At 40.3% G+C, this 18,905-nt stretch overlaps 1 protein-coding gene across 5 annotated transcripts in view; it reads left to right on the forward strand.

Annotated features, from left to right (window-relative positions):
* TRERF1 (transcriptional regulating factor 1) overlaps window positions 1–18,905 on the forward strand; it is a 101,383-nt gene that overhangs the window by 79,071 nt on the left and 3,407 nt on the right. For 4 of the 5 annotated variants that reach the window (XM_048938394.1, XM_048938395.1, XM_048938397.1 and 1 more), the window contains exons 6-16: window positions 698–848; window positions 1,756–2,004; window positions 5,199–5,568; window positions 7,648–7,708; window positions 8,454–8,593; window positions 9,306–9,409; window positions 10,589–10,664; window positions 15,836–15,924; window positions 16,729–16,842; window positions 17,604–17,792; window positions 18,282–18,490. In XM_048938394.1, coding sequence (XP_048794351.1) covers window positions 698–848; window positions 1,756–2,004; window positions 5,199–5,568; window positions 7,648–7,708; window positions 8,454–8,593; window positions 9,306–9,409; window positions 10,589–10,664; window positions 15,836–15,924; window positions 16,729–16,842; window positions 17,604–17,792; window positions 18,282–18,490 — 1,752 coding nt within the window. The remainder of the gene's footprint in view (window positions 1–697; window positions 849–1,755; window positions 2,005–5,198; window positions 5,569–7,647; window positions 7,709–8,453; window positions 8,594–9,305; window positions 9,410–10,588; window positions 10,665–15,835; window positions 15,925–16,728; window positions 16,843–17,603; window positions 17,793–18,281; window positions 18,491–18,905) is intronic. The other variant, XM_048938399.1, reaches the window with a different exon arrangement.

The following is an 18,905-nucleotide window of genomic DNA, read 5'->3' on the forward strand; positions in this document are numbered from 1 at the left end:
TTGGTTTAAATGTAAGAAATACAAAGGAGTGCTGCAGTTTGAAGAGAGAGGAATGCACTCCATGAAGATCATAGATGTTTCTTTTCTAGAAACATCTTTATCTTAGTGTTTTGTGGTTATAAGTTTGTGTGATTTCCATTCCCCATCCCTCCATAATAAAATTGAATGCTTTGTCTTTGCCCACAAAAAGTGAACCAATCCAAATCAATAAAGGAACAGTCCATACTTAACACTGCATTTTTAAGAGTATGACTGATGGTGCATGGTTTGCAGTTGTACTTCAGCAGCAGAGACCTTCTGGTTTTTTTTTAAGATCTCACCCTTACAGGGTTGAGGTGTCTTCCAACATTGTTATCTGTCTTGTTTAGGGACATTACGTCCAAGTGTTCTGAATTTGAAGGTCTGTCACATTAGTTCTCCTGGGTTCTTGGATTTATCCATGCCAAGAGTCATGTTTTGACAAGCGTGTTCTACTCAGAACTTTCCTTCTCCGTATCTTGGGAGTAACTGATCTGGGTTATCACCCATGTATTCTAGAGCACTCACCATGTGTTTACCTGTGGCTTCTTAAAAGTGTAGCTGTAAAACTTTATTGACTTCCTTGACAAAAAGAAAATCTTCCTCTGCAATGAAAGGAACATGCCAAACTGATGTCTCTTCTTCTGTTCCATGCTAAAAAAATTTCAACTAACAATAGTGGCCTGAACAGAGAAACACTTCCTGAGAGAGCTGATGGGAAGAGCAAGCTAACGTGCTCAGTATGCTTGAAGGAGTTTAAGAGTTTGCCTGCTCTGAATGGTCACATGAGGTCTCATGGAGGAGTAAGAACATCTCCTAATTTCAAACAGGTAGCCGTTCATTTTACTTCAGTATTTGATTCTCTTCTCTACATGTTGATGTTTGCTTGCTTTGCCACGCTTTGCTTTGCTATCGTACCTGTTCTCCTCGGCACTGTTTTATGTCACACCCCGTCTATGTATAGGCACACAAATAATTCTGATAATTTACAGTTTCACCTAAAAGTGAGAAATGGTGGAGGACAGAACAAAATTTGTGCCTCTTTATGTCTCTGCACGTTACGAAAACACTCTACAAAATCATGGCACAAGCTTCTGAATTTTTTCCCCTCGTGTTTGTTTATTATATCAGAAATATCAGGAACATCAAGTCTTCCTTATTTTCGTTTGGACTACTTAGATGACTAAGGGATGTTTATTGGAAGCATTCCCAGACTTCAACTGAAGGAGCAGGATTATTGAATCTTTGACAGCTTTCTTCCAAAGTGTTGTAGTTCTACAGGTATCAACAAATACCAAATGAAAAATGTGGGTTTGAATTGTTCTGAATAAAGACAACTTGCCCCATCGACCAGTTTTTCAGTGTCCTGATATTTTAAAAATTCTCTCTTGATGGGGGAGTACTACAGAAAGCCAGAGAGCTACCAGGTTCTATGTGAATGATGGGGAATTCTGCCTTTATAGTGATAAAAGAAGGGCATGTGTTTATTGCCCCTTCTGCTAGTGATCCTATAAAGATGCTTAATGTGGTTATTTGTCACTGAGGCTAAATCCTACATAGGAGTCAAGTAACCTGTCAACTTCCTTCAAGGCAAATGCAGAGTCCAAGAAGCAAGGCTATTTTCTGTATTGTAACCCTGGCCTCTTCTTCTCAGCCACAGTGCATACACTGCATAGTTTATCAATCCAGAAGTGGCCCTCCCTCGCTTGGGCTGAAAGCCTTTAATTGTCTGTGCAGGATGAAGGAGAGAAGCCACCACAGCAGCCGCTGCCTAAAGAGGTGGATAGCCTCGCGCCCATCGTCATGCCAGTGTCTGTCCCTGTAAAGCTTCTGTCACCCGAACCCAGCACGCAGCCCTCTGCCAGCACTGCCACAGTCAAAGACAAGTCTGCCAGCTCTGTGTCAGACGATGAGATGCCCGTTCTCGTGAAGATGACTTTCTCTCCACCGTGCAGTCCAAAAGTGGCCAACCCCTGCTCATCCTCTGTGAGTGCTGCGTTTCTTGCCGCTCAGTCTGCTGTGTCTGTTAAATCCCTTTGCTTATAGTGCTGCCGTGTTCTAAAAAGTTCGTATTTTAGAACATTTTCTGGAATCTTACTGATGCCTAATAAGCAAAAAAGGCTGTGGCATCATATCATTTCTTCCTCAGACTTCGGAAAATACTAATTTTCTCTTTACTGAGGAATTGAGACTTCAGCTGAAAACAAGTCATTCAAAATTGGAATGTGATATTCTTTTTTTCCCACTAGAACAAAGGGATTTAGTATCTTTTTACTGGTTTTGTTTTTCCTTTTCGGGCTGCTTTGTTTTTATGTTATTGCTTAAATTCAGCAGTTTCGTTTCTTCCTGTTTTTTAAATCAGACGTATGTGCTTCTTATTTCAGCTGTAAATAGGAAAGCAGTGTGTAGTACTTAGTGTGCACTCTAAGCCAGTATGAAGCTTGCTGACTGAGTTTTACAATGAAGTCGTTTTTCCCTTTCTGTCTGCATGCATTAGATCTAAGGGTTAATCACTGGAATTCTGACATAGGAAAAATAGTTATGCTTACAGCTTTCGTGTCATTTATAAAGCTGAAGTTGTCAGGCAGCACAAGGAACTGATGAGCCCTTGAGTGAGATGTGAGAATGCTCTTTATTGTTTTCCCAAAGAGTCCTGAAGCAAGTGGTGTTGTTTATTTCTATTCCAGCACAGGAATAGATGCTGCTCGTTTCTTTGAATCCGTACTTGCAGACTGCATCATGATAAGGGATTACTGAGGAGTATAAAGCACTCTACAGTATTATCTCTATGATGTAGACACATGCTCTGGTGAATTTTTTTTTTTTTTCCTCCTCCTCATGAATCTGGCGTCAAGACGAGACAACAACATGTACGGTTGTGGGTTGCTCTTTATAATATTTGTGTGTTTATCACCCTCTCCTGATCCTTCATTCGGACATACACATTAATTTAAATACACAGAAAATCTGAAAATCTCTTATCCATTTAGATGGAGGTTTTACGCATTAGTTTCCATTCTATTGTGGAAGCCAGCATGTCACAGTACTTAGCTTGTAACTCAGCAGTGCAGCTTCACTTTACTATTTCTAGTTTCTGGAGAGGAAAGGGACAGTCTTTTCTGAATTCGTGAGCTCTGAGTGGGAGATTTCTAGAGACACCAGAGTAGGTGGCTTGGGCTTGTGTATTTCTGCAACACTTATGAAGTGACTGTGATTAAATCTACCAGTGTCTGGCTAAATGCGCCTTCATTCACTCAAAATTATGCTTGCAAGCCTTTGTCATTGCCCAAGCAAACTAAATTCAAAGAGTTTCCTTTCTAGATCCTATCTTTTATATAAGCAATAGCACTGGGAATACTCAAAGATCAAGAGATCTACAGTTCCTTTTTCTTCTGTAAGGGAATTTTGCTATTGGACGCTCTCATTTTTTTATCCTAAGGAACAGGAGCTATGTTGTGTTTTTACTGTGCTTTCAGTTGTCCAGTAAAGTGTTCACAAATTGATGCAATCGGTGAAAATCAAATAGCAAAAGGAAGTAAATATTCAGCAGGAGTACAGGATGGTGAGGTGATAGGTTCTGTCCAGGGAGGACTGCGTTTGTCAGTGTGGGGCAGCAGAGCCCAGGTAGATACATAAAATCTTGAATAATGGGCAGCAGTTCCTGGAGCTTCAGAAAAGTATTGGCGTGATTCTGTGTTGAGAGTCTATGAACATCCATATCTCTTTTAGTAGTCAGTGTTAGTTTGTATTTGGTGTTGTTTTCTTAAGTTTAGGAGTTTTCCCCCTTGACCTCTGTTGAACACTGAATGGTTACCATGATGATGGACTGTGTCTCTGGTTAAAGGTGACCCTCACCCTCTTGCTATTCTGAATGCTCATTATCTACAAAATTCTCTGTAAAACAGCTATTTTTTTTTTTTCCTACAAAAGGAAGAATTTTCTGAAACTTAACTTTTGGAAAGCAAAGATGTCAACAGCTGCTGGAGATGATACAGCCATGATCTAACAGAGAGGACAGGACCTCTGTAATCAAAAACATTTCCACAAGCTGGAATGCATTAACATAACGGATAAAGGGTGACAGTGCTAATGCTCCTCTAACATGAGTTTTATTGGGTGAATGTGATTCTCAGAAACCACCCATGGTGTAAAGATATATGTTGTCTAAACATACATCATAGTAATTTACTTTTATATAGTAATAGTATTTATAAGTGATGCAGACGTTTTGGAGTGATTCATCTGGAATATCTGTCAAAAATTTTCTTCTGCTTTGGAAGTTGGTCCTAAATAAGATCTACAGTCTGAACACCAGGAAGTAGTGTACTTCTGCTGTGTTCACCTTCCAGCTTCTGTCCATTTTTTGAAGTATACCCTGTAAACTTTTTTCATGCTCACCCTCAGGAAATCCGAGAGGTTTGAGGATTCACAATTTCTGTACCTTTTGCTTTCTATGATTTTGGGGGTATTTAGTGTTAAATGATGTTTAGCATTCAAACTCTAGAGCATTAGAGCACTTTAATTTCCCGAACGGGAAAAGATTAATTTCCTTCCAGGAAAAGAGGAGAGGGTTAAGTTCAGGATTTGTTGCAGCTGGACTGTACTCAAACTGATGGGAATGCAGTGATAAGAGCCGAAGAATTTGAATTTATTACATTTTTTTTTCTTTCCCTGCTGCTGAGTGCTGCAGTAATTTCACTGAGCTCATACGTCCTTCCTAGCCTAACAAAATAAATGCATTGGAAAACATCTTACATGAAGTGGGACTAGATAGGGAAGTAACTTCCAATAGCCTGTATGTGTTCAGTGCAAACAGAAGTACCTGAGGTGCTGGGATTGAGCGAAAAGATTGCAGCCCTGGGAAGGCTGTTCTTTGCACTTTCAAAAGTTATAGCAGAGGCCTCCCCAAGTCCATGCCTGAGCTCAGCCCTGCCTTGACCCAAAGGGATCCATGTGGGAGGGGAAGGCAGCTCTTCCTGACTTTCCTCTCTCCCCTGTGGTGTCTAGGCAGGACCAGCTTCTGTACTGACCAGGGTTACTGTGGCAGCACCCAAATAACTGCTTGCTGGTATCTGCTTTACTGTGGTTGTAATATATGCCCTAGGTTGTAGGGGATTGTGTGCAATGCAAACCACATTTAAGCATAGCTAAGTATTAATGTTCTGTATGTTTTCGTTTAGGAAATTAGCAAAAAACCTCATCAAAATGCTGCAAAATTGGAAGAAAACTTCAAACCATTACCAGACAAGAAGAAGTATCGGCACAGACCTGAACCTCTCTTCATACCTCCTCCTTCCTTCAACTTCAGCACATCCCACTCTGGTGCCACGCTGTACCAGAGCCAGCTTCGCTCTCCCCGTGTCCTTGGAGACCATCTGCTGGACCGAACACACGAGCTCCCCCCCTACACTCCGCCACCGATGCTTAGTCCTGTTCGGCACGGGTCTGGTCTCTTCAGTAGTGTTATCACATCATCTCACAGCGCCTCGCACACTCAGCTGCCACTCACTCCACTCACACCAACTCCACGGGTGCTCCTCTGTCGGTCCAGTAAGTGTTATGTTTGGAGTGTGGCAGTTACGTAGTGAATACTGCTGTGCTCTTTTCTAGTGTTATCTCATAGATGATTTTACATGTACACGTGTGCGTGGCTTGTTATGTTGCAATGCCATAAAAATCCATCTTTGTTTGTTGGTTTTGCGTTGGATTTTGTAGAGCATAAAATGAGTGGAGAAGCCTAACCAGTGAATAAAGCTGTGATTTTTCAGTGGGTCTGCCTTTGTAAGGACTGCATACATGGGGTCTTCTGAAGTGGAAGGAAAAGGTTTGCTTGAGACATAGGATTAATTTTCTGATTTTGTTCAATGCTTCACAAGAAAGGGTGCCTAATCATACTTGATCATGGTAGTAGAAACCCATGCAAGTTAAGATGCTTCTAATCTATAGCAATCTATACTATTTCTATACCTAAATATTGAGGAAGGGTCATTTTTCTATAATAGAATGGAAGAATTTTCCCAGCAGAAAGAAGGTGGTAGCTGCACTCTGAGTTACTTCAGACATGGTCACCAAATGCTTGTATGTTTTATCTTAACGGTGCCTTAGAGCTCCCATTGCTCTCAATTGCTCTCAATTCATTTTTCGCTTTGTAAAATGAACAGGTTACTAGTATGAAAACTTAAGAAGCAAGTTAAAAGTCTTACTCACCAGACCACCACCTCTGTCTTGTAATCCAGAAAAAGTGAAGCTCATATCACTTTTCCTGCTCTCCTCTTGGAAGCTGGCAAATTGATATCTGTCCTGCCATTAGAACCACTGACTTCAGAGTCAACAACAGCCATGTGACAAACTCCTGTAATTAGTGCTGATTTGGTTTTAGCCCCGTTTTCCTTTCTGTGGTGCAGAACTGCACCAATGCTCAACAAATGATAAAAAGACATGAATTACCTATGCTGGCTGGCTTTTTCTTGGAGAGAGCAAAGGTAAATGCTATAGCCTTATGTCATGCTCTGGGGAAGGCATAGATTCTGAGCTATGTTAGTCTCACAAATTTGTCTTAAAATCTCCTTCCTGTGTGCCTGTCTGCCTACTGTTTTTTGGAGCTGCTTAGAAATTGGGATTGGCCATCTCCTCCTTCAGGAAGGTGGTCTGGGTGCAAATCTTTTATATTCTTGTAATGTTGTTAAAATGTAGTTGTTAGTTTCCTAAAAAAGCGGAAGCCCCTGACTGCAGGATTGTTTTTTTTGTGGGGGAGTAGGAGTGGAGGTAGAGGATACATTTTGATGCAGAATTTTTTTACAAAATTGTTTATTTTCACAGAAGACATTCTTGGTGCTTTAGTGAAAGGATGTTCTCAGAATACTAAGTGTTGGTACCTCTGACTTGCAGAGGTTGTAGTTTTTAGTCAAGCTAGACGAAATCATAGGTTACAGAGAGAGAGTTACAGAAGAAACTTTTTTGACTGTGGCAAACAAGTCCAAGAATGCTGTAGCAGTTACTGAAGGTATCACAAAGATGTAATGTTGATGGATACAATCAGAGGCAGGGGTGAGGCATCGCTGAAAGGCCTTACGTAGTTACAATTGCATAGCCTTGTAAACTTAGAGCATACTGACAGAAAACTACCTCTTTTCAGATAGAAACAGGGAAAAAGAACTAAAGTTCTGTTTCAAAGAGAAGTGTGTGTAGCTGATTTCTGTATATGCAATTACAGATCTAAATACTAAAATAAGGATTGCTTTAATATTTTTACCTGAAATATTGTGTGTGTTCTTTGTACTCAGCCATTTTACTGCCCTGACTAATGCAGACCAGCAGAACACAGAAAACTTTTAGTTGTTATTGATGCTGTGACCTTTAAAGTGAACTTGTTTTAACCTCCCAGCTGTTTCTTAATCCCATGTATTGTGCCTGATTGCTCTTTTACATGAGAAATACACCTGATTATGCATGAACAAGATTATTTTGAGCCAAACATATCCCAGGTGTTGCTGGCTATCTCAGAGGTACCTTGATGTCTGATTTCTGCAGGATGTTAATAGGAATGTGGCAGTGTAGCCTGGGAGGAGGAGCATCAGCATGGTTGTTACCAAAATATTTTGTAAACTCAGGAATTCTATTCTGTTTCAGATAGCATTGATGGAAGTGTAGTTCCAGTGACGCCTGGCCCTGGCGAACAGACTGTTGAACCGTAAGAAAAACAATATTTCTTTTGTCTTTGCTTCTGTAGACTAGTTTCAGCTTAGGATTTGAGCATGAAATATTTTGGACCAAGCAAGTAGCGTTCAGCTGCCTGAAAGTGTTGGACTGGATGTGTTTAAGGCTACTACTGCATGTGGAGCAGTGACTGTGGGAGATATGGATGTCCTGGTTCTAAAATGTTAGGAGAGACTTAGCAGAAGTTGCTGAAGGTGGAAAACTTTTGGTAATGTCCAGGAAAAGGACCACACGAACACGTACAGTTCCACCACTTTTGCTTTTATATTTATGTTGCCTCTGGAGCTTTGGAGGGAAATGTTGTGTGGTGGGTTCGTTGGGGCAGTCTGCAAACAAGGTTGCCCTCCTGACAGTAACATCTTTTTGCTCTTTACCACAGAGTCATTCTCTGTGGAACAGAAAGCTAGTGTTTCCTGCATCTAGCTTTTTTGCTAGGCAGTCTGTGCATAGGCTCACTCAGGTTATCTGTAAGGTATGATGTCTTGATATAGTTTAAATCATGCACTGAAATTTTAGTTTCCTTCCAAGAGATCAATTCTCTCTAATACTCAAAATATTTACCCTGTTGAGAGTAAAGCATTTAATAAGCAATCCGACACAATTTCCTGCCACTCCAGTATAATAAAAGTTTTTTTGGAAACAAAGTGAACACAAATGTGACTTCTGGTTTTTCTGCACATTGCACAGTTGAATACCTATTTGCTTATTTGTTATTACAGACGAATTAATATTGGGTCGAGGTTCCAGGCTGATATTCCTGAGCTGCAGGACAAATTGCTAATGGAGAAAGATGTGCACAAGGCTACTCTGGTTTGGAAACCATGGCCAGAACTGGAGAACAAAGTCTTCCAACAAAGAGGTACAATGACTTGCTGGTTTAGAAGCTCATGTGCCTTCTGAAGAAATTCCCATTGATTTTTCATTTGTCCTGTACAAAACATTCAAGACAGCATTAATTACTGAGAGTGCAGGGCAAGAGACCAGAACTACATATTACAGATTCAGAGTATCATAGGCCTTTAAAGTGAAGTGCAGATGAAGTGTTCTCTAGTAGCAAACAGGCATAGGTCACTGCTGAGGTTTTTGGGCAATGAACTGCATGATAAGGGCAGAGATCACAGATGAGAGGTGGCTCCTGGGTTTGTCCTGTGACCATAACATAGATAAATTTGATTGTCTGAATGACTCCTCCTAGACCTGAGCAGAGTTTGTTCCTGCTTTTAGTGCAGTACATTTCCCGTTCTATGCCCTAGTTGGAATCTTCTTGTTGCAGCAACATCACTGACCGTGTGTGCCTGTGCGAGCCACTGCTCACAGGCAGACCTCTGTCTCTAGCTCTGTAATGCCCCATCACACCCCAGGGGTGCATTCTGCAAATCCAGGCATATCCTCTCCTCAGAGAGTGATCCTGAAATCAGGAGATAGTTGCTGGGGGGGGGCGGGGAGGGGAGAATATGAAAGCTGCTGCCCTGGACTGCATTGCCTGTGAGTGACATTGCAGGATCCTTGTCTCAGGTTGTTTAACTGACAGGTACTGTATTGGCAATAACATGTGGACTTGTTTCTGACAGTGGAAGACCTCTTAAATATGAGCTGTTCCAGTGTGTTACCTGGTGGAGGAACTAACTCAGAATATGCTTTGCACTCTCTCTTTGAGGCAAAAGGAGATATTATGGTAAGATAAGCTGAAAAGGGAGAGATGCTCCTCTTTGCAGATAAGTTAGCATGCTTTATTAAATGGATTTAGATACGGTTATATAAAAAAGAGATTTCTGATTGATTAGCAGTGATGCTTTAAACATCCTGCAACATTTTTGGGGAATGACTTTTCCCTTTTATTCTTTAATAAATTTAAATTTCAAAGCACTGCCTCTCTGAAGGCTTACTGTATATTTCAGATAGATAAGATTACTTAGTTTATAGCCTTGGGGTTTTGAATGTCTCCCAGTGCTTTCTCCAGACCTGATATTTCACAAGCTTTGTATTTGGCCATAGAGAGCTTAGTCCTCTTTTAGCCCTTACAAAAACTCCATTTTTTTAGCAGCAGTCACATCTACTTATTTGTTCAGAACTGCGAGGTAATTGCATGCAGTTCTCATATAAATAATGTATTCAAATATTTGCATTAGCTTTGTGATGGGGACATTACTAACTAAGGCTAAATCTCCATTTTGCCCAGCATTCAGGAAAGACAAAGCCTTGCCCCAGCTTCTGGAATGCCAATTTAAAACAAAATAAAGCAGAATGCAGAATGAATCTGGCAAGACTGGCTGGTACAGTGTTCTTTAGCTCACATCTCAGTTTCTTCAGACTCAATTAGATGTACCTGAGGGCTCTGAGACAGGTGACTGTCAGAAAATGAAACTTACTGTATGGGGGTATGCATTGTCAGGGATAAAAATCAGGAATCCCCCAAATCATCTTTCTTCATGGTCCGAACTAGAATTAATTATTTTGGTGTCATTCTTAGCAGATGTTGACTTAAGCAGATGTTCTAAAAAAAAGTTACCAAATCAGCCATTAAATATTAGTATTAATACTATCAAATTAAACACTGTAATTGCACTGGTTTGTGGCAAAGAGAAGGGAGGGAATTGCTGGACGTTGATAATAGCCACATTTGTGCTAATTAAGGACAGACAAGTGTGCATTAATTGCTCTTACATGGGCTACACTGTCAGTGGGGTTTGGAATCATTTGTTGTGATTTTTTTAATGACAAAAAAAAAAAAAAAAACCAAACTGATTTCATGTTATGCTACCAAATAGACTAAATTTCTAAATACAAATATATGGAGCAACTGACTGCATTTGCTAATTCTTTGTTTTTCTTTTCTCTCTGCTTATTCATTTAGGTTACTGTTGAGAAGCTGCTGTTGAGGAAGCCAGTGAGATTGAAGTGTCATCCTTTGGCAAATTACCACTATGCTGGTACGTTTCCTTGCAATTTCTGTATCTACTCTGTATCCAGAGTCCAAGGCTGGCATCCCAAGCTTGGTGTGTGGGATCCCGCTGCACTCTCTGCTGTCTGCTGCTGGGATGGCAGCCTCTAATAGAGGGTGATGTGGACAGTGCTGAGTGGAACTTGCAGAACCTTTTGTTTACAAGTTTGACAGTTTTGCTTGACGAATTATGTAGAGAAACCCTGTATTCATGTTTCTGTGTAGGGTTCTGCAGGTTTAAAACTGCCTTGGGTTTTTATTTTTCTTTAACTAGAATTTAATATGTTGATCTTCTTTTAAAACTGCTACTATTTATAGATTATTAATTTACAGGCAATAAGATGTTCCTACTCTGTTGTGTTTTCCTACTCTGTGTCTGCTGTAATGCCTTTCTCTTCTAATGTGGTGCTGTGAATGTGATAATCATGAGCATCCGTCGAAAGAAACAGTACTATAGCTCTCTTGTGTCTTTGTGCAGAATGCAGAGCCTCTATTTGCATGGATCTAGCCTAAAAGAAACAGGTTTGGAATGGTGTCAACTTTAACAAACACAGCAAAAATCTCAGTTATGAAGCAGAAGTGCTCTGTGAAATACAGAGTGATGTTATCATCACCTAAGCATAGCTCAAGCTAGCAAACGTCCCTCCTCTGCAGAAGTCCACATTATTGCTCAAGGCTTTGTAGTGCCTAACAGCTACTTTGACACATGGAGTTTTACATAAGGGACGTAAGACTTTATCTCCAGTTTAGGCTGTGGTGGAAATAAGCTGAGAATCTTCTGGTATTCAGTCAGACAATCACAATGTTCAGGGTCATATATTCATTTCCAGTTATACTCATTGTGTCACTTAAGTGTAGAATTAAGTTACTTGCTGACTGTAGCAGATTTCTAAGTAACAAGGACTCTTTCGTAACAAACTATTGGGCCAGGACCTGAGACAAGAACAGAAATATGTCTGATGGTGGATAATCACAAGAGTGAATGAAGGTGAAGATCAGATTTGATTTTTAGAGGAGGGAGATGGCTTGTGCCTTTGAAAACAACTCTATTGCAGTCCAAAGGGTGGACATGGGGCTGGATGAAGGAGGATGTCAAGCCAGGAGCTGTAACTGGGGTTCCTGGGGGTTCTTGTCTGAAGAGGTAACACAAAGCATATGTGAGGTGGTCCAGGGGAGGAAATCAGGGAGATGAAGAGAGATCCCAGCAGCCTCATCATCAATGAGAGGTTCAATTAGCTCAGCAGATAAAAAATTTTTGCTTGTGTCAGAGGAGCAATAGCCTTTGCTGAGTCAAATTCACAGTAGTTTTAATAAGTGTACTATTGTGATGCTGGGAGGAGCTAGGAAATATGTTTTATTTCATCTTTCACATGGGAAGATGCTAATATTTGTACCTAGCACTGAAACCTGTGGACATTAGAATAGCTCTACTTCTTAAGGAGGAAAAGAAATTGTCTGCATTTTAGAGCCCAACAAATTCTCAGCAGTGTGGATTTAAGCAACAGAAAATAACAAGACAAAGCATTACTTAATGCTCTCAAATGCAGCATGTGATTGCAGCTTACATTGACAGCTATGTTCTAGCACTGTGTAGCTCTTGAATTATAGTCTTTGTGGTTGATAAGCAGCCACTCGAGGCATATGGGAATTTCTCAAAATCTAATGTGTGAATACTTTAATGTAACTTCAAGTGGTATTTGTTTCAGTTAACTCTTTGGGCTTCCTGTTCTGTATTCAGAAGTAACAGCTGTCAGGAACGGTCACAATGTAAGGTGGAGTAGACCATAATAGAGCATGACAGTGAACTCCTGAGAATCAACTGATACCACAGACAGTAAATATCCAGACTCAGCACTGACCTCAGACAAAGATTCAAGTGGTAGCTTGTCCTTGAAACCTGTTGGTTTGTGAGAGGAAGTTGTAAAACTTCAGACCTTTCTGTTCACCAAGAGAGTGGGGCATGTTGACTGACAGCTCCTTGGAAGAACACACTACTCTCTTCATCCTTATCCTTTGCTGTCTGTTGGATAAGAGAAGGCTCTGGGGAGACCTCATGGTGGCTTTCCAGTACTTAAAGGGAATTTATAAACAGTAGGGAAACCAACTGTTTTCTTGGTCTGATAGTTAAAGGGGAATGGTTTTAAACTGAAAGAGGGGAGATTTAGAGTAGATATTAGGAGGACATTTTTTACTTATAGGGTGGTGATGCAGAAGAACAAGTTGCCCAGAGAAGTTGTGGATGCTCCATCCTTGGAGGCATTCAAGACCAGGTTGGATGGGGCCCTGCGCAGCCAGAGCTGGGGGTGGCAGCCCTGCCCATAGCAGGGGGCTTGGAAGTGGATGAGCTTTAACATCTCTTCCAAACCATTCTTCCATTCCACGATTCTATGATTTGTCTGGACGGTGTATTAGGGAAGAGAGGGGGAGCATGTGCCCAATACAAGAGGTGTGCTTTTTCAGATGCTTGATTTGTTTTTCATTTGAGCAGTGGAATTTCTCAGGTCTCCTGCAGTAAGAATGGCAGGAAAGGTGTTCTCTGAAATAGCGTGCTTCAGGTAGTCTTAAAACTTCTGATAGATGCTACAGTGTGTGGGTCAGATCTAGCATATGCTGAATGGAATAGATTTGAGCTGCCTCTCAAGGAGAGCTCCCTGAGTGGAGGTGTAGTTCCCTTGAAACCCACAGATTGGGCCAAAAGCCCTCAAATCCTTAAAAGATATTTCTGTGAGTTAATCAGAGCAAAACCAGTATTTTAATATGGCAGAAATGTATAATAAATGTTTAAGCCTAAAGATCATCTTTAAAATTTGATCTGTATTCCTAAGTCCAAAATTCTTTCTTGCTGCATTGCAGATTTCTCTATACACATTCTGTATGTCTCCCTCAAGCTAACAAGAGCAAAAGTGGTTTCCCAGCAACCGGAGTTAAAAACAGCTTTTCTTCTGTTTCTTTTCCTAATGCAGGATTTATTCTATTAATTAGGTTACTTCCAATTAACCCTCATAATCTTATAAGGGTCTCTGCTAATACCGTAGCTACTGGGGAAAATCTGTAAGGCCTGAATTATCCCTAGCTGTACAATAGAATTAGTTCAAAGAAGTGATTTTTATCATTATTATTTCAGGAGAGAACTGGAGAGGTTTGCTGAAAACTAAAATCCATCCTGGGCTGTTGTCAAGCTTTTAAAAATGTTATTTTGGCATAGTAGAGTAGGCTTTGGACTGAATTAGTGCATTTACCCCTTCTCAAAGGGAGGGTGAAAGCAAATGAGTGGCAGGTGGTGTAGAAAGGGAACAACACTGGTTCAAGGAAGGAAAGACAGCAAGGCAGTGTGTCAGCAGAAAGATCTTTGGGTGATAACAGAATAAATAAAATTTGCTGCTTGAAGCCAGTGCCTTTTTTTGACACTTAGACTGAGAGCTTTACTGTAAATCTCTGTGGAAATAGCTAATGCACGCTTATAGCCAGTACTGGGAAAACGTACAGAAAACAGGTTGCAGAAAAGTTAATTTTGTAGTTTTCAGTATATAACAGAGTGATGAGATACTCTCTCTAGGCCTGTGAGCCTGGGAATTGACACTGAAAAGCAAAACATTTGCAGTTAATAAAAAATGTGTGTATTATTAGACTTAAATAACCTGCAGAGTTGAATACCACACATGGTGGCAAGCCCAAGTTAATTGAGTTCAATGCAGAGGCAAGCATTTGTGTGGAGAATGGTAACACTGACAGGAACATTTGGGATTTCTTTTAATGATGGAAGTTCCCCATACTCTCAGACAGACTGCAGTAGAATCTTCTCAGAGCCATTTCAAGGCATCTGCTTTATGGCTTCTTGTATATCCTTCTTTTAATGTAAGTGATGCCTACTCTTACAATCAAGACACTGGTATTTGATGCAGTAGAGTAGTTCTGTGTTCCTTCTGTTTGACCGATGCTGAGGAGACACACATTATTTCTATTTAAATGTTGATTTTGCATTTTCATGGGCAGTTAGGCTGGTGAAGCAAACAGAATAATAATATTTGAAAGCTGTATGTACAGCTTCCATTAACTGATCAGGAAGCACTTTGCATGATTTTCATACTGCTGTACCCTCTCTGTTTACTTGAGGCCTCAATCTCAAAGAATTTGTGTCTTACCTCAAGCCATACAAGTGAAAAGCTGCGAAGGGATTTTTTGAGAGTTAGTGTCTGGAGAATTAAACAATAGGTGGACTTCTGTGTAGCTGAAGATAAAGTGGTGTATGTAGGAATAGGCAGTGCAAGCATTGCATCTAAAATGATCAACTCTGTGGTGATATTTGCCCATTAGAAAAAGTCCTTGGGATTATGATGGTAGTTCTGTGAAAACATCACCTTTGCATTTTACAGAAGCTTACAGAAAAAAATAACCACAAGTCAGATGTTAAGAAACTAGAGAACATGGTGGTGCCACTGTGCAGGTCTGCAGATTGAGTATTATCTGCCTTTTTGGTCCCTGTGTCTCTAAAGGAATGTTTTAGTAGTGAAGTGTTCACAGAGGGACAACAGTCATGACCAGTCGTGTAGAAGTGACTTGGGCTTATTCGTCTGGAGAAGAGGAAAAAAATGAAGTGACAGAAACAAAATGCAATCCCAAATAGCATGGAAGTGATGGTAAAGAATGGGTTTGTTTTTTCTTCCACTTGAAGAACAAGAGGTCATCCAGTGAAGCTACTTGGGAGCTAGGAATCAAAGAAAAGGAGGTGGTTTCTTCATGCAGAAGGTCTGCTGATCTGCAAAACTCCTTGGCAAAGGATATTGTGGTGGCAAGAGACCCAATTAATTGGAAAGAAGATTGCATCAGCACTCAGAAGAGTGGTTATGAAATAAGCAAATCGCAACAGATTAAAGAAATCCTCTGAACTGCAAGTGGTCAGAGGCTAGGAGAAGTTAGGGAGAGGCGTTATATTTGCTTGCCCTGATTTTACTGTTTCCTTGGCAACTGCCTGTGACTGCTGCTGGAGACAGAGTGCTGGTTAGGTGGACTTGAAGTCTGAGTCAGTACAGCCATACTTGCATTTGGGTAGCAGCAGTCACAAGCATGTGCTTGAGGTTTCCCACTTTTGGTGTTACATCAACATCAAGGTGGCAGGCTTTCATTGCTTTTAATGAATTCACTGTGTGTTGTTTTTTTAAGGCTCCGACAAATGGACACATCAAGAAAGGAGGCTGTTCAAAGAGGCATTGTCCACCTACAGCAAAGATTTTATATTTGTACAGAAAATGGTAAGGTGGCTTCTGTCCTACCAACTCTTTTTGCCATTTGCTGCATTTTGTTTCCCTTCAGTTTCCCTCCAGTGACAGACCAGTTTATTGCAGGCACAGAACTAGTAGCAGATAGAAGGATGCTGTAAGGAGTGGTATTTTCCATTGATGTACTTCTTTATGCAACTGCAGCACCGGTAAAAAGATAAATAATCTGTTCCTCTTGTTATTATATATAAAAACTGACACACTGAAATCCAAGTCGTGGCATTGTGAGTGTGGGACACACACGGTGGCCAACTAATAATGCCTTTGTGTTCTCCAGCAGTTTGTTAACAGCTACCTGTGTCACAGGTGTTGTGCCTTGAAACGTGTTCTTAAAGTGAGATTGTGTTTGAGCTTCATTTGTGACATGTTGTGTCACAAAGCGGAAAGGACAAATTGTGTGGCAGAATTAAATACCTTGGTTGTTGGCTACAATGTTGGAAAACATTCGGGGTTTTGAAAATGAAATCTTAATTCTTGGAGATAAGTGTGTATATGTATATATACACACTGTAAGTGTACATCCTCAGTCATTATCCAGTTAGAATCTAGAGAAATCCAGGGAAGTGTACTGGAGCTGAAACAGTCAACACAAATTTTACTTAAAAACAATAATTAAAAAAATTATTCTGCAAGAGTATTTTTGTTGTATTTGAATTGCCTTTATTTCTCCATTTGAATATTTGGTAAATAAAACCTTTCTCTCGGAATATATTAAAGTTGTGTTGAATTAAAATGAAAACTTGAGATTGAACTATTTCTGCAATTACTTAACTGCAGGTTAAGTCTAAGACAGTTGCACAATGCGTGGAATACTACTATACCTGGAAGAAAATCCTGCGCTGGGGACGGAAACACAGAACACGTTTAGAGAAGAAGAGAGAGGAATGCATGGTAAGTCCAGAAGAAATCATATCAGTGTAACACTTGATAATTTTGATGTTTATCTTGTTTTGAGCAGGAAGTTGAGCTAGGTGACACAGGACATGAGCTAGGTGAGATAGGTCTTTTCTGACTTCTGTTATTCCAATAATTCTAAGTTATATTCTGTATGAATGTTCTGTTTTGTATTCCTGGACTGTAGTGTTTTGGCCAGTGCATTGTCTAACTCTAGTTCAACTAGTACAGCTTTGCTACCAGTTAAATCGATAAACATCTATAAATCAGTCCTCTGCATATGTATGTGTGACCACGCATGCCTGAAAAGCTCAGACACTGTGATAAAACTAGCATTTATACAGGCTGGCAATGAATTCATAGTGTGCAAGGTCTGAATTAAAGGTACTCCGAGCATTCTTAAGAGGCATGTTTGATTTTTTTTTTTTAATTTTTTTTTAAGTTAAATCATTTAATTCAACTATGAATATAGTGTACATCACCATCCTAAAAGTGGGGGGCAGTATTGCCCCTTGGCATCTGTAGGCTTCTGGACCACAACTCTGTACTATAGTTGGAGGGCATTTTGAGTGCAGCAGTGAAGCTTCATTACCTGCAATTTATCTGTGAAGCTGTGGTAGCTCCAGCAAGATGAGAATTTCAGCCAGGATAGGGAAAAACACTGAACCCTAGAAGCAGACTTGGCTATATACTACTATCCACTAGTGTCTGTAGTTTGCCATATTCCTAGTATTTCTTAAATGCTCCATCTATTTCAGACAAGTGGAGAAGAGGAAGTGTTAGAGGAAGATGAGGAGATTGAAGAAGACAGAAAGGAAGAAAGGGAAATGCAGAAGTCTCCTGACCCACCAGCTATCCCTCTTGTTGGACCTATAGACCTGCCTACCCTTCAGAGTCTTTCACTTTCTTCATCCTCTTTCATCTGTGAAATGCCAAACTGTGGTGCTGTACGTGTGTTTGATGTCTTCAAATAATAGCGGGGGCTTCGTATCTTAACATATAGTGATTTTTGGAAATCAGATGTTTAGGCTATTCCTGGCCAGTGATACCTCCTGAATATCTTTGGACAGATGATTTTGTCTGCTTTGAAATGCCTTATTATTCAATACAGACAGTATGCTGATCTGTACATAGAATTGTATGATGTAGGGATGAGAAGTGCTGTGTAATGACAGCCCTGATTACCTTTTTATTAAATAACTATAAAAGTAAGATAGCTCACTGGTTTTCTTTTATTACAACTAAGTTAGTTTAATTCTAATGGGGAATAGCTGAGAGCAAGCAACATTTGAATGGGAAAATTGTTAGTGTGCATATCTGACACGTACAGATGTTTTTTATTGTATGCATTCATTATACTTCTTCATGCAGTTCCTGTTGCAGTGAAGTCTCTCTTGATTTTTGTTTTTAATTCTCTCCACTCTACTGTCCATCAGGTGTTCAGTTCCCGACAAGCACTAAATGGCCACGCTCGCATTCATGGAGGTACAAATCAGGTGACAAAGCCACGATGCACCATTGCAGGCACTAAGCAGAAGTCTGGTACACAGAGCGGGTACTGCTCCATCAAGAGTTCACCTGCCCACAGCACAACAAGTGGCGAGACCGACCCAACAACAATTTTTCCTTGTAAGGAATGTGGCAGGTAAGTGAATATAACTGCAGTACTGCACCGCCTCTGCCTATTTGTTTTTCAAATGAATAGTATTGCAACAAACTATTTTGCTCTCATGGTCTCGAAAGAACAGTTTCCCCATAAAACATCATGTTCTCTTACCAAATTCTTCAGAGGTTTTGCATGACAGTTTGGAGGTTTGCATGACAATCTGGTTGCTTCCCCTGCAGCATTTCATGTAATATTCCTGAATTTACTTCTCTATTAGAGTTCCTACATGTGACACTCCAGTTTCCTGCTTTGTTACAGACTTGCATGGCATGGGCGTGGGTAACTTTCTTTATTTCCTTGCTTGAGTTTTTCCATTCTAACATGAGATTCCTCCGCTTTCTGCTTTTTGTGGAAGAATGTAGTGAAACTGAGCTCAGGCAGAATTAGGATGTGC

This window comes from Lagopus muta, chromosome 2, assembly GCF_023343835.1.
Source record: "Lagopus muta isolate bLagMut1 chromosome 2, bLagMut1 primary, whole genome shotgun sequence".
Lineage (NCBI taxonomy): Eukaryota > Metazoa > Chordata > Aves > Galliformes > Phasianidae > Lagopus > Lagopus muta.